At 46.3% G+C, this 15,799-nt stretch overlaps 1 protein-coding gene across 2 annotated transcripts in view; it reads right to left on the bottom strand.

The window, feature by feature from the left end:
- The window catches only part of FAM135B (family with sequence similarity 135 member B), a 274,207-nt gene that overhangs the window by 6,436 nt on the left and 251,972 nt on the right, over positions 1-15,799 (bottom strand). For both annotated transcript variants that reach the window (XM_036089386.2, XM_078071970.1), the window contains 4 exons: positions 14,444-14,598; positions 7,429-9,424; positions 5,261-5,427; positions 834-925 (listed from right to left, as the gene is read on the bottom strand). In XM_036089386.2, the coding sequence (XP_035945279.2) occupies positions 834-925; positions 5,261-5,427; positions 7,429-9,424; positions 14,444-14,598 (2,410 nt within the window). The remainder of the gene's footprint in view (positions 1-833; positions 926-5,260; positions 5,428-7,428; positions 9,425-14,443; positions 14,599-15,799) is intronic.

The raw sequence follows: 15,799 nt of genomic DNA, 5'->3' as shown, positions 1-15,799 counted from the left end.
CAGGCGCGCTCTCCTGCCCACAGGACCTGTGCCTGGGGCTGCACTTTCCAGTGCGAGCCTGTCTCCTCTCGAGTCCTGCAGGTGGATAAGGCAGCCTACTCCTCACACCAGTGTCAGGCTTATACCATTTACAACACAGTGAAGACAGATGCTGTTGTGTTCATTACGCTCCAGCATCTCAGACCCCATCTCCTCAGCTACATACTGTGAATTTAACATGAATTATTGAATCAATGGTAATAATTATAAGGCCTGAGTTGACCTTGATGAGAAATGTGCTGGAAGACACAGTAAGTTTAAAAAATGGTACCAGGAACTCACCAGCCAGGGTGCTTTTAAGGGATGTACTGGAAATGCACATGCTTATGAGATTTACAACTTTTAAGCTGTAATGACAACGTGTCATGGGACACAATCCTTCCTGAGTGACCACCCCACACTCACCAGCTCATTACTTCTGTCTAGACCCAGTCCAGTAGTCCCTAGGTACCCCAGTCAAATCCCTCTGCCACGAGGGCTGCATCACAAGGGCTGGGTTAGGCCTGTGACAGCCCCCTTTGCCCAGTAGAGACCCATGGACCCCCAAACCATTTATGATCCAAGCTGTCACCCCCCCCCAAGTGCCCTGGCCACCTGACCCACATGTCCCCACTTTTTACTCTTTCTTCACCTTCCCAAAAGGAAATAATGAGTTTTATCTTTCTGGACCATCCAGTGTTCTTTGGCAGGGTCCCCTTCTGTGGGAGTGTCCACAGATTATCAGGGTGACTTTAGGAGGCTCTTCTAGACACGGCTCAGGGATACTCTCAGTCCTGATGTTTTTGTTGTCATACCTGATTCTTTTCAGACATTAGGAAGTCCAGCTTTCCTCCAGGAAGTCCCAGTTCTATGAAAGTCTTTACCAGGCGGAGGTCCGCACTGTTCCCTAAAAACGACAGATAACCCCGCCCCAGACCCATAGTTACTCATATCAAAATGGACACACAAGGGATTTAGGTCCCCCTCTTCTCCCATCCCCCAATTTTCCATTTTCTCGTTGAGCAGATAATAAAAGCAGTGGAAACGAGCCCATCCTAGCGGTCCTAGGCTCCCCCCGCCCCCCGACACAAGGTCAGGGCCTTTCAAGCAGTCCTACCTCAGTGGACTTTCTCCCTGATCTACAAACATGTGGCTCGTGAACATTCCACGCACAGCACAGCCGAAAACACACTGCCCCCTCCTCTTCTACAGCCAATTCTGTTCAGTGAGGACATGCTGCACGGGGCGCACGGGGTGGCTGATGTCTACATGTCCCAACATCCATATGTCCTCTATGTCTACATGCCCCACAATCTACATGTCCCCTCTTCAAGTTCCCGCTTCATACAAAGACCAGCTGTGCCATCCACAGGCAGCCAGCAAGACCCCGGATGGGCCAGGCAGGGCACGGTTATGTGCGATAGAGTAAGGATCGCCCTTGGGAGCAAGAGTCATGACTGTGCCAACTCCATGGATGCCACCTGACCCACCGTGACCGCAGGACAGAGCTATGACAGCTAAGGAATCTGAGGCCACTGCTAATGGCAGAGCATCCTTGTAGCACCTGCAGTAAGATCATCCAGAGGATGGATCTGCTATAACCCAATGAGCTTCAGAGTCAAGGATTTTTAAACGTAGATTTCATGCAGGCTCTGGGGGTAGATTGCATCGTACTGAATTTTTGGTCTATTCCTCAAAGGGATCCCTGTAGAGTCGGGAGTTAGAAGCTAGTCAGTGGACAGACAGGGGACCTACCTTCCCATACAACCAGAATTTCAAAGTAGTTTGTGGAACTGTGAGTGATATAGTTTACAAACAGCTTATATCCTTCTTCATGAAACTACCAACTGACTCAAAGGATGGTGGGAGTGCCACATGGAAGTGGGGAGAACTACAGGATGTGAGGGTATCCCTAACCAGTAAGGATGACCCGACACCCCACACGCCCCCTGTGATGGTGGTCCGCAGAGCACAGGCCCAAACCTGGGGGGTCACAGCCACGAAATGCTCGTGTTCTTTTAGGAAAGGTTTCTATTTTGTGTTATAAGTTAAATTTTATTCTTTCTGTTCATTTCTGATGATAAAATTAGGCTCTTTGGTCCTGTTGTGGTTCTTATTTAAAGTGACCTACTGGCCCTAAAAGAAAAGCAGCAAGTGTTTATACTTAGCCTGAGGAGTCTAAATAAGGAATGATAATGGTCCCCTCCCTCCCCTTCAGCTACTGAGTGAAACTTGAAACTTTCTCAGAAAATAGGATTTGATAAGGTGTTACACTGAGAATATTTGCAAGGACACAAATCTTGGGCCTTTGGCACATCCTGAAGAGTTGTGTGTGAAGAAGTTATCAACTTCTTCAGTTCTCTGTTAATATAAATATATCCTTGCAACTGAAACTTGAACAAATGGGTCCTGTACAACTCTGCAGCATCTGGACATTGGTACACTGAACCAGAGAAGTCGCCAAGAGAAACCTATGTGTGGTATCGGCTCTGTTTTTGGTGGCTGTTTGCCTAGCCGATAACGCTGTAACTGCCGGTTCTGGGTTCGGACCTAGCACAAACACTGCCAAAGCTGCCCTGTCTTCATAACCTCCCTCTCCAACATGCATGGTGGACAAAAATAAAGTCTGTGGCCTGACAAGATTTCTCATCTTAACGGACACACTGAGACTATTTCTCGTTTTAATTTAATATCAGATAAGTAAGAGGGCACGCTGGTCATGCATGATATGAAGCTAAGTCATCCACAACACCTGTGTTAAAAGGGCATCATGCTGAGGAGAAAGTCATTCTTTGTCTTTCTTGCAGGACTTCCAATTGCAAGTCCCAGTTAAAAAACAAGGAAGTTTTCAGGGACGCCTGGGTGGCTCAGTCGGTTGAGCATCCGACGCGTGATTTTAGCTCAGGTCATGATCCCAGGGTGGTGAGATGGAGCCCACATCAGGCCCCATGCTCAGCACTGAGTCTGCTTGAGATTCTTTCCCTCTGCCCCTCCCCCGTTCTCTCTCTCTCTCTCTCTAAAATAAATAAATAAATCTTAAAAAAAAAAAAAAAAAAAAACCCACAAGTATGTCTTCAGTAGCTTTTTATCTTTTAAGAGAGAAAAGTGAGTCTCAAAAGCCCAGTCTTCTGACAGTGGGGTCAAACTTCAGTAAGATTATTTTCATATCATTATAATTATTTTTAGTATTACTCTTCATGTGTGCCAACAGATTTTAGTATTTCACTTGTGGTGGTGATTTGAAGTTTCTTTTTTTTTAAATATATTCAAAAACTATGCCAATTTCAATACAAATTTTGAAATACCAGGACAAGGTACCTGGTGGAACAAAATTGGGGAAAGGTATGTAAACAGCTGGGACTTGGGAAGCAGGGACATTGACGCTGAGTAGGGACAGCTCACCAGACAGCGAGCCCGGGGTGACTAGACACAGTGGTGTGGGATGGCATGCATCTCTGGGAAAGGCATGAGGTTGAATCCCAGGAGGGAAAGGGTAGGAGATGATAGTGGGGAGGCTCAGAACACAGGAGTTTTCTAAGACAGAAGTTTATTTTATTTTCTGAGAGCTACAAAGAAAGATTTTTAGTAATGGATCGGCACGACCAGATCTGGTAAGATTTTTAGAAGATGACTCAAACAGCAACGAGGACGATGGTTTGGATGGTGAAGAGATGAATTTGTTGGCATAAGGCAGAATGAAACCATGGGCTCTGGAGCTCTGACAGCTGGGTTTTCACCTTGGCTTCAACCACATTAGCTGTGGGAACTTACACAAGTTACTTAGCTGGCCTCTTACGCAGTGTCCCCAGTTACAATGGGACAATAACACCACCTACTCTGCAGAGCTATTGTGAGGATCAATGACCTTAAAGGATGTTAAGCATCCAGAAGGGTGCCTGGCCCCTGAGTGATAGACCAATGCTGCTTCTCCTCCCCTTCCTCCTCATCTAGAATGTATCATTTACCACTGGATTATTTGACACTTCACCAAATAGACCTATTGACCGAGTGTCCCGGTATCCACGGCATACAGCCAGACAGCTAAATGCATTCGCCCCTGGATTGGGAATTCAGGGTATAAAGAACAGTGTGCCCTGGAAGCATAACACACCACCACTCCCTACTACATGATCACCAGAAGACAGTGAGCACAGGTTTCGCCACTTATCACCTGTGAAGCCCTAGAGAAGTCCTTTCCCTTCTCTGACATTAGTTATGCACTGGAATCCATATAAAGTGGATGTCAAGATGCTTCCAGAAATCATGTTCCACATTACAGTTTTCAGATCAGTTATGATGTAAACTTGAGCTTGAGGAGAACTCAGATGCCCGTACTTCCAGCTGATCGGATCACTTCCTTTTCAGCCAGTTGGGGAGAGGCTAGAATTCACAAGGGCAAGCAGGACCAAGTGCTTGCATTTGGTCCAGGCTGAGCTGGGACCTCAAGATCTTCCAGCAGAGCTGGTAAGTTCTATATCTTACAGAGTCTTAGGACTGATTGAGAAACCCAAAGAAAGCTGACACTGGGGCCTCAGTCATTTGGGAGGCAGGGCGGGGAGAAGGAGCCCTTCCCACTCTCTTCTCTCTTCCCCTGGACCTCTATAGTACTGGTATCTTTTGTAGCATTCAGCTCTCAGTCCATATTTACTGATCTCACTAATTTAAGAACTTTTTAAGGTCAGGAACCATGTTGGTCTCTGCAATCCCAGAACTTGGTACAGTATCTGATATGCAAAAACTGCCCCATAAGTGAGAAAAGAATAAAAATAGGCAACAAAACAGTTTGGGCCACTAGCTTGAGCCCGTCCCACATGAATCCATATTCATTCCACTCCGTTTCTTCCCTTGTGCTTTTGACTCATGCATCCCTTGACATTTTCATTCCAATAATCCATCCACCCATCCATCCACCCACTCGCTCCATTCCTTCTTTTATTTTTGTTCATTAGTTTCATTATTCATTCCATTTTTTCATCCATTCCATTATTTATTTATTCTATTTATTCCTTTACTGCATCATTGCATTCATTTATGAATTTCATTTGCTCAACAGATTTTTGTGCCAGAGAGATAGATCTCTTCCTTGGGAACAAGGCCAGGCCATTTCCCTAGACCCAGGATGCTGCCAACCCATGGTTGCTAATAACACTGTTGAACAAGTACCTGACTTAAATTCTTTCATAAATGTTATAAATTGTCTACAGTACAGAATTTTGAGGAGGAAACTTTTCTGGGGACTCACCATCTAGGCCATGGACACAGACTACCAGGTGAATCCCATCTTCCAAATTTTCTTCCTCTTCCTCTGGTGGGAAATACGGTATATCAGAAGCTAGTACAGATAAGTCACTGTACAGAAATCCATCAATCTTCAGTTCTTTTTTAAATTTTTCTTTGGCCTGATAAAAACTGGAGAATACACTAATTAATCAGAAGCCACACTGTGTATGCCGTGTTGAGCAGGAGATGAGTTGAGCTGGCTGGGACGTGGGAGTGATGAACATCTACAAGGAAGTATCTGCGAGCAGCAAAGGCAGAATATGAGGCCTCAGGAGATGCTGGTGAGGGATGGTTTTTCTGAGCCAGGAGGCAGGAGAGCATTCCAGGAAAAGTTTTGTGTGATTTGGGTTCTGCAGATTTCTATGTGCACGGGCTACCATGGCTTGGCCTCCACCTGCTTCCCAGCAGCATCTCCCAGCCTCCAGAGAGAACACATTTCTCAGGATTCCCTGCCTGAATCAAGTTTGCTTACTTCCGTGCCTGGGTGCGTTCAGGTCTGTCTGAAATGGGTTTCCCACTGGGTTATCACAATCTTTGCCCGATTATCAGACAAGGTGGTGATTAAGAGCACGAACTCAGGAGTCTGACTGCTAAGGTCAGAATCTCAGCTTTGACTCTTACTAGCTGTGGGCCAACCACTTAAAATCTCTGCATTGTGTATCCTCAACTGTAAAAGGGGAATACAGCATTACCTAATTCATAAAGTTATTCTGCGTGTTAAGTGACACAGTCTATGCAAAATGCTTAGAACAGTACTTAAAACTGATTAAACAGTAAGAAACATGATCTATTACCAGCCTCAGCACCAGCCTCATCACCGTCATCACCACCATCATCACCACCACCATTACCATCCCCATCATCACCATCACCACTGTGTCTCTCGTATTTGCTCTGCAGTCACCTCTAAAAGGTATCCCCTGGCCCCCGTCTCTAGGCACACTCGCTGCCCCCAGCCAGATCGGGTCCTTCTTCTGGTTCAGCTGCGCATACACAGGAACCCTTCTGTTTACCCAGCTACCCTTGTTCACTCCTCTCATCTTTCTGTCTCCCTCTTAGGCTGTAAGGACGGTAACCTTACAAGCAGGCATTGGTCAGTGCTTGCTGTCTATTTATTAAACTGATGCCATAGGCATATTAGGTACTTCATGTTCTTCATAAAGCGAGGGATCCAATGTTTACCTGTCTGTGCAATCTCTTTCATGGGAATCATTAATACGTAGCTCTTCAGCATTTTGCAGAAGAGTAATAAAAGGATTCTATAATATACTTAATCAAATATATAGTTTATAGATGAGGGAGCAATATGAATACAAACCTAACGCAAGGATGAAGGGATGGATTCTGGCATTATGCAAGGAATGACATGAGTAAGAACCACACAAAAGGGCTGAGGAGCCAAATCTGAGGCAGATTTCCTCAAAGGCCCTTAAAGAACAGCCCTCCCAAAATGTGCGAAGACAGAGATATAGTGACATTCACAGCAGAGTTGTTTATCATAATAAAAACTAAAAAAAAAAAAAAAAAAATCCCAAATATCCCTCTCTAAAGGAGTTTGTTCATAAATCATGGTACATATAGAACCTTTCCCAATATGTTAGGTTGAAAAAAACCTTACAGGGCACCTGGGTGGCTCAGTTGGTTAGGCGACTGCCTTCGGCTCAGGTCATGATCCTGGAGTCCCTGGATCGAGCCCCGCATCGGGCTCCCTGCTCCGCAGGGAGTCTGCTTCTCCCTCTGACCCTCCCGCCCCTCCCCCCTCTCATGTGCTTTCTCTCTCAGTCTCTCTCTCTCAAATAAATAAATAAAATCTTTAAAAAAAAAAAGAAAAAGAAAAAAACCTTACAGTTTGTACAGAATCATCCTATTTTTGCATAAGAAGAAGAGAACAGAGATGTACACAAAAAAAGTGCAGAAGAACTTACGCAGTGGATGTAATTGAGAGAAAGGCTTGCTGATAGATTTTACCTCTACTATTCTGCATCTCTGACTTGTAGGACATAAATATATTACTTTATCTAAATCAGGAAGTAACTCCTATCTCAATACTGGAAGAGTATGCATGAACCTGAGCAATATGCGGGGAATCTAAAACTGTGCTGGGGGCGGGTAAGCCAGCAGTCGGCTTACCTGTACATCCTCTCACTGACTTCTTCCTCCAACTTGCTCGAATGCGTAGAGACCACTGCAAAGGAACCCAAGGGCTGATGAGTGATGGGCAACGGGGTCTGCTTGGCAGAGAACCCAGCCCGGGCAGGGGTCTCCTTGGGCACAGAGGAGAAAGGGAGGCACGTGGCAGTGCAAGACACGGACAGGTTGACGACCTCCACGGCCTTCAGGCTGTCCAGAGTGAAGGTCTCCGCCGGGCTCAGGTGGGACGCCATGACGGAAGTGCCTGCCCTTGGCTCTTGGTTTCCTAAAACCTGGGAGTGAATGGAGTGAGTCACAGGAGAGCACACGGTGCCTGCTTCATGTCCAGCCTCCAGAGGAGCGTGAGCTCCTTCGCTAACTGCTGCATCATCAATGATGCGTGGTGAGCTGCTCTGCTCGCCCGTGGAACCCAGGCCGCTGGCATCAGCAGCTGCCCTACAGCTCCATTCAGGCACCTTATGGTGGGCGATCGTCTCATCATCTGAGATGCTGCTGTCAGAAAGAGCACCTTTCCCCACATTCAAGTCTTCAGGCATGCCCTCTGGGGTCTCTGTTAGTACTCTAGGACAAGATCCATGCCTAGGGCTTTCAAGTGCTAGGATACGTGGTATTTTTACATTAAGACCTTTGGTTTCAACACCCAGAGGGTTCTCAGTCCTGCCATCAAGGTAACAAGGCCCTTGAGGATCAAACTGACTCTCTGTGCCTTTGGGGATGTCTATGTAACCAGGGCCCTGCTGGCTGTCGGCAGCTGGAACCACCTGAACAAGGGAATGGTCTGCCCCAGCATCCTGGATTCTGGATCCCAGGGAGTCTACGCTCTCCATGGGTACGGCTGGACTTTCAGCAAGACCTCCACCTTGCTGCATGGTGTCCGCGTCTTCAGCAGATCCCTCTGGGCTACTGATTTGGGGTGCAGACACAGACTTGGTCAACTTGGTGAGTGCCAGCTCCCGTTCTTCCTCCTCAAAAGGCAAAGAGCTAATGGAGGTGAGAGACGCCTGGATCCCACTAGGCAAACTCGTATTGCTCTCTGTGTGTCCACCCTCTAAGGAGTTCCTGTGCAGAGCATGTCTTCGAACCAGATGGTGCAAGACTTCCCGGTCACTGGGTAACTCCAGGGCCCTGCTTCGTGCCTCGGACCAGGCAACAGAGCTTGGCTCGCTCTCAATGCCTGAATCAGAGATGATGGAAGAAGATCTCTTGATGACCCCAGAGAGCACCGACACTTCCTCCTGCTCCTCTGAGTGAGGGTCCTTTGGGGAAGCCCTAACATTCAAGGGATCCCTCAAAGTCGAGTTTAGTGGATCACAGGGCTCAGAGGGGATGAGCTTCAGACTTAGCAGCGCCATCTTGCCCTCCTGGTCTGCAACTTTTCCCAGAGTACTTGACTCATGGAGCGTTATTTTCTCTGAAAGGATGGCATTTTGACGACCTCCGCCCGCTACCTCTTGGCCTGGCACAACTGTGTGTGATTCATAGTTATCTGCAGAGTGCCCACTCTCCTGCTGAGCTCTAATGACCACTGTGGGCTCAGTACTGCAAGGCCTCTTATTGCTAGATTTCACATCAATGTAGGTGAGTGCCGGGGCCTGGCCATCCTCCAGACCTGGGCTCCTTCTGGGCAGGTCCTCATCTGCCCGTGGATGTGTTCCAACATCAGACCACTGGCCAGTCCAACATTCCTCTTCAGGCAAACCTGCTTTGTTCTGGGACTCACCAATTGTCAGATACACCTGAGATTCGGAGCACATGTCCACACATTTTGAGGTGGTTATGTTGTCATCTGGCTCCGGACACCTAATAACTTCCTCATCAGAGTCCACTTGGGGTGGTTTCATGGTGGGCAAGACAAGGTCTTCCCTAAAAGGTGATTTTCTATTTACAATAGGGTCCTCTTCTCTGTCTTTTAGATTCATTATTTCAGGACTTGTTGTTGGAACATCAAAATTAGGGTAAGCACTCAAATTGTACCCTACAAAAAGAAGAAAGAAAGAAAAATGTATTGTAGTTTCAGAACCTATGTCCACAAACTATGCAAAAGCCCGACTGTATAATAAATAATCTGGCTGAACTCTGCTCCTGGTTCCTAGGGGACAACCTCTGAATTTGTGCAATTTCCCAAGTGATGGAACGGTCTTTGTTATTAGTGGTGGGCCTTAAAAGCTTATACTAACCAGGTGACTCATACGAGTCCTTTAATAGTTTATGCTAAGGAGATGACTCAGGATGGGTGCTGGCCATGCCAGAAAGACCAACTATTTGGTTGGGGCTTTGAGCCAGGTAGTACCGGTATGACCTCTGGGGAGAGTGGTTCAATCATGCGGCCAATGATTCTACCAGCCATGCCTAGATAATGAAACCCCTATAAAATCTGTGGACTCTGGGGCTTGAGTAAGCTTCCCCGGTGGGCAATACACATTGATTTGCCAGGATGACCAGGCCTGGGGTCATGGGACCTTCATGTTTGAGACCCTTCCAGACCTTGCTTTACAGGTGTCTTCTTTTGGCTGGTCTTTATTTATATCCTTTATATTAAAATGGTAATCATAGGCATAGCATTTTCCTGAGTTCTGTGAATTGTTCCAGCAAATCATGGAACCGGGGGTGGGGGTGGAACCCCCTGAATTGGTATCCAGTTGGTCAGGAGGACAGGTGGCCTAGGAACCCCCAAGCTCGTGTCTGACATGAGGGAAGTCTTATCAGAGGCTGTGCCCTCAACCTGTTTGACCTAATACCAGGTAATTTGTGTCAGAATCACCGTGCGTGAATGCAAAGCTGTCAAATATTGTAATTCATGATTGGTCTTTTACTTACCAAAACAGTTTTAATTTAATTACTACTTATAAATATTAAAGCATTTCTCTATATCATGTACAGTATTTACAGTGGAGAAAGAGCTTTGGAGCCAGGAAGGCCTGTTTTCCGGTCCTGACGCCGGCAGCCACCAGCCGTGAGGCCTTGGACAATGACAGAACTTAAATAAGTTTTTTTTTCCCTTTCGAGCTCACTTTCCTCAACTCTAGGAAGGGCAGATTCATAGCAACCAGCAGGCCTCATAGACCTAGGTCACAGGAGAGTCATGATATGAACTGTCAACACGTGGGGAGGACGGATTCCTGCCTTCGCGAGAGAAACCCTCCAAGCTTGAGCTCTGTCACCAGGGCAATTATCCTGCATGGCATTCAGACCACAGAGGTTCCCGGATCTCTCTGATCTTCCTGGTAGGATGGCGGGGTCAAAGCATGACCTTCTTTCTCGTATTTTTCTTTACGGTAAACTATTATCTCTCTCATCCTGTCTCTCTGTTCTCTTTTGTCTTCTCTCTTTCTCCTGCCCCTCCTCCTCCTTTTCCTGCTCCTCCCCCCATCTCTTTCTCTTTCTCTCCCTTCTAATAAAGCCTAAATGGAAGAAAACAAGTGTCTCCCATGTCTGTCAGTACCACAGCTCTCTTGAAAAAGCCATCTGATAGTTTATTCAATTTCCACATACACCAGACAAAAAAAGAGGGACTGGGCTTTTATTTTATTTAAAACTTTTAAATTCTTCAAATGGTTTTCATAGAAGTTAAAGGAATATAACCACTACTGGAAGTTATGAAGTGAATCACTAAGATACTTACAAACCATATCACCAGCTCACACCTTGGGGTGAAATTTATGGCTGGGTCAAAGATTAGAACAAAGATCGGGGAAGAATGGGTCTCTTCCTTATGTGGATATGTTCTTGGGATCTTGAGAGACTGAGCAAATGTCCCTTCCTCTGGGGGAGGTTTCCCACAGCCAACAGCAGGTTAGATGTTCTCTGAACAAACTCCCAGCATCCCCTCTACACAAACATACTCTAACACCGTCACCACCATACAACTCACTTGTGCATTTCCTGTCCCCACTGGAAAGAAGGGTTGTGTTGTATGAATATCAGTGTGTCCACGGCTAACACCACGGCTGCCACATGGTGAACTGTGTTCATAAAATGAATGAGAATAGAACAGAAATGCAGCAGAACAAAGACTATTAGTCTCACGAACTGCTTATATTGGTTTGAAAAAACCGCAACATCCATGTTATTTAATCCATGAATAATGCACTGGCAGGGCCTATGCACAAAGCCCTATACTAGGCCACAGGTTAGGGAGAGGGGAAGTGGGGATCAGTTTTAATGATGAATTAGTCTCTGTCTCTAAGGGATTTTCAAAATATTGGGAAGCATACAAGGTACAGTAGAGTAGGCTCTCCTACCTAAAGCATGTGGGCTGTATCCTGGGGAATATGAATTGGGTTCTTCAGAGATGGAGTTAATGAGTCATATGAGGCAGAGTGAACAGCAAGGGCCAAGACCCAGAAGCCTGGGGTGCACATTCTGGCCAGTTACCAGTTAGATCTCGTGTGGATGGAGCTAGGGTGAACGGGGGCGTGAGGCGGGCATGGGGTTAGACAGGTAGAGGGAGGCCACGATATGGATGGACCTACCTGAATGCCCTGTATGAATGAGGAGTCTGGTCTTTATATTACAGGCATCAGGAGATCGGCAAATTCTTGGAACAGAGATGAAAGATGCCTCTGATTGTCAAAATAACAACACTAGCTTCACTACCACAACTGTGGAAAAATGAGAGTAGTGGAGGATCTAATTCAAAGAGAATGGCTTTAGTCCTAAACTAACGACCAGTAGCAGCTGACATGCATTCATAACTTCCTTTGTGCCTTAAGCGTTCCGTGGATGGACCTATCCACTGCTCACAGTAGGCCTACAGAATATAAATTACAATTCCTTTTGTCCAATTTCACAGTCACTAATGGTTGGAGCGAAGATTCCATTTGAGGCAGTCTGGTCAACTGTTAAGGCCCTTAGGTAAAAGGTTCAATTGCCTTGGGGCAGAAGAGTGAGGGGTCCCGGGGAGGAGGGATCACAGACAATACAGACAGGATTTGCAAGGGTCTGGCACACAGTAGGTGTCCAGCCCATGGAACTGTAGCAGACCATGAATAAATATTACTATTTTAATATGGAAATGGGACTCTTTTATTTCCCTTTCTTCACCACACTGAAACAACGGAATGCAAATCTGATGACCTCCTTGGAAATTACATTAAGGTCACCAGTTCCTGGGGGAAAAGGGAAATAGTTCTTTATTTGCTAATGCTTTTGCTCTGGGATTAAAGAATCATCAGAGCACACTGTGAAGGAACAAAGAAGGTCAAGAGAAGTTCTGAGTGGGATGTAGTCTTGGGAAAAGGGAACGAACAGGTGAGAGGTCTGTAGAGAGCAGTCTTGGGGAGACAGCCAATCCTCTGAGAGCAGTTGCCTTGGGGTCCTTCTGGGAAGACGGGATCCTTAGTGCTGGGGTCACAGACTCAGCCAAGTTCCCTGTCCCAAGCACCTTCCAGAAGCTTCAAAGAGATGCTGCCTCTGAAAGACAGGCAAAGACGGACAATACATGGCTTCGAGGCTCCTGCAGGGGCAGATGGCCCCAGGAAGATGGCCTCCAGCCACATCTAAATCTAGAGCACCGACTTGAGGGCAGCAGAGAAGGGCCAGCAGGGAAGCCTGCGAAAGCCCAAGGTTGACTTCCCATCATGTGCGGCAGAATGGATGGGCTCAGAGGATAGGAAGATTTATAAAAAATAAAGACATGCAATGCAATTGTATGCCTGAGTTGCAGGACTGAAATTTGCATCCATCAGGGTGTCTATTCATATGTAAAGGAAAACAGACTGAAGACTTTCTGCAAGGAAGCCAAGTAGTAAATCCGAGGAGCTGATCACCAGTGCTTATTGTAAATTTCTTCCCTACCTGTTCAGGTGTTCTGTAGCTATCGTATATAACTATAATGAAGATGAGCACACACACATACAAACACACCACGCACACTCAGCCTTGGTGCAAAGTACTAAGTGTTTTTTTGACCAGCTGGGTAGGCAGCCTTCTCTAGCGTGCGTCCCCTTCTTGCTGTCATACACAGTGTTGACGCTAGATGTCAGGGCACAACTGAGAATCCAGTAACATCCCTCCATCACAAAGTTATACTGTCCTTGGATGTCTCCTTGACTTTTTTTATTTTTATTTTTTTTCTTTTTTAAAGATCCTACAAATCTCTGCCTGCAGAAACTCTGAAATTTAAGTGGCGCATGATTTAAATGATGGGCATCCCAGCATCATGGTTTGAAACGCCTCACAAAGAGATGGCAGGGCAGATCTTTAATATGTATTTATATTCACTGTGCCTCAGTTTCTCTCTGTGAAATAGAGCTTATGAAGTTTTTTGTTTTGTTTTGTTTTTAATAGGATTCAAAAGATAAAACACGTAAGACTTCCAGCTGGCAACTTTCTGGCTCTTTAAGGGATCGTGGGTCTACTTCAGCTATGATAGCTTTTGGGTTTCCATGAGCAGGGCTGTGGGAGGGGACAGAGGACTAACATCCACAGAATGCCCCGTGGGCACCAGGCTCTCTCCCGCTGACCTATCAGTTCCCTAACACACTGTGCAGCCCAGCAAGACAGACCACGATGTCGATACAAATGCACAGATACGCACAGATGGGATTACAGCCTACTTTCTTGAATACCTTGCCTGGTTCGTGGCATGAAGCAAGCACTCCACAGGAGTCTGAACTGAATGCTACCAAAGTTCAATGAGAAATGACTTTATATTTGAGATACGAAAGGATGTCCATTCTCTGCTCATGGTGAGGGGAGAATCTGGTTCCCATTTCATAGGTGAAAACACCAAGGCACTTGGTAGAATTTTACCCCAGAGGGAGTCAGGAAGGGGATCTCTACCAGAGCTGCCCTTCTGTTGCGTTGATTTGTCAATTGCACTGACACAAGGTCATCTTAAATAACTAGCTTAGCCGGAGCTTTTGCATCTCCTCCATGAACTGCCAAATCACTTCCTTCACTTGGTTCCACTGCTGTTGGAACATAAGTAGGGCAACTGACCGGGACCCACCGATAAGCCTTAGTCTTGAGTCTTTCCAGAACAAAGACCAACCTGTTGCAGGGCAGTCCACATATCTGTCCTCAAAGATAACTGGCAAGTTGTTCCAGTCGCCATCGATGTCCAGGCACTCCGCGGGCAGCGGGGGCATGGTGGTGAGGTACTCCGAGTTTCGGATGTCCAGAGACAACTGGCTGTGGGTCTGTATCCTGGGGACACACATACTGGTTGAGCATCGGAACAAGTTTTAAATGTGGTAAGAATCATTGCCTTATCCCCTCATGCCAAGAAAACATTCAGGAAACATTCAGCAGGCTCTGACAATACATCATCTGTGTGTCCATCCTCTCTTCCTTTCTCCCAGCCACCTACCCAGCCCCACTGGTCTGGGCACTGAGGTTAGAGGTCATGGATCGTGCGACTGGGGCACGTATCACATTCCATTTTAGTGGGATGCAATAAATACCATTCCAGTGGAGCAGGATCTGAGCTTCTAAATGGCTAGGAATCTTAAATTAGTACTTTGGAGGAAAAACTTCAAGCTCCTTATCCTTTACTCTTGCTTTTCTAACCTCCTATAACACTTAGGGTCTGAATTCTAGGTTGTGGCATTGTATTAAGAACCATCTAAGATTGCTTTTTTTTGTTTTCCTTTCTTGTTTTATTGCTTACTCTGTGGACACCAGCATCCTGGATTAGCGGGTAAGTGCCCCTAGCTCAGGAGCCACGAGTTTTGGTTCCTCCATGTAAGATAAAAAATGCCCCAAATTCTTCCTCCATGGACCAAACACCCTTCCACCAGCAGGAATTGGATTTTGGAGTTTGAGATCATCAGTACTCCTCATTCAAAAGATGGGATGATAGGAAATATTTATTCCCTTTCTCAAGTCCCTGTAGAAGGGAGAGAGTTTATTTCCTCCCACAAAGGAAAAATATTAACATTCCATCATTCACCATTCCACCTCAATCACTTTTTTTTAAAGATTTTATTTATTTATTTGACAGAGAGAGAGACAGCAAGAGAGATCACAGAGCTCTAGAGAGGGAGTAGCAGACTTGCTGCTGAGCAGAGAGCCTGATGCAGGGCTCGATCCCAGGACCCTGAGATCATGACCTGAGCCGAAGGCAGACACTTAACTGACTGAGCCACCCAGGCGGCCCTTACCTCAATCACTCTTAAACCCAGGGAGAAGAGGCTGGTAAGTCTGGGAGAATTACACACACATAGTTAGCTTCTATCTGTCTGTCTGACTGTCACTGTTTTTGAAGCAGCCTGACCTCTGGAAGCCCCCACATCACTCTTCAGCCATGTAGACAGGTCACCTGCTCCCACAGAACCACTCATAGTGGCAGAACTCCACACAAGCCCAGGGAAAATTCTCTCATTCTGCACTCTCGGGAACAAATCTA

This window comes from Halichoerus grypus, chromosome 5, assembly GCF_964656455.1.
Source record: "Halichoerus grypus chromosome 5, mHalGry1.hap1.1, whole genome shotgun sequence".
Taxonomy (NCBI): Eukaryota; Metazoa; Chordata; class Mammalia; order Carnivora; family Phocidae; genus Halichoerus; species Halichoerus grypus.
The sequence above is the reverse complement of the archived record's forward strand: the minus strand, read 5'-3'. Positions and strand labels throughout refer to the sequence as shown.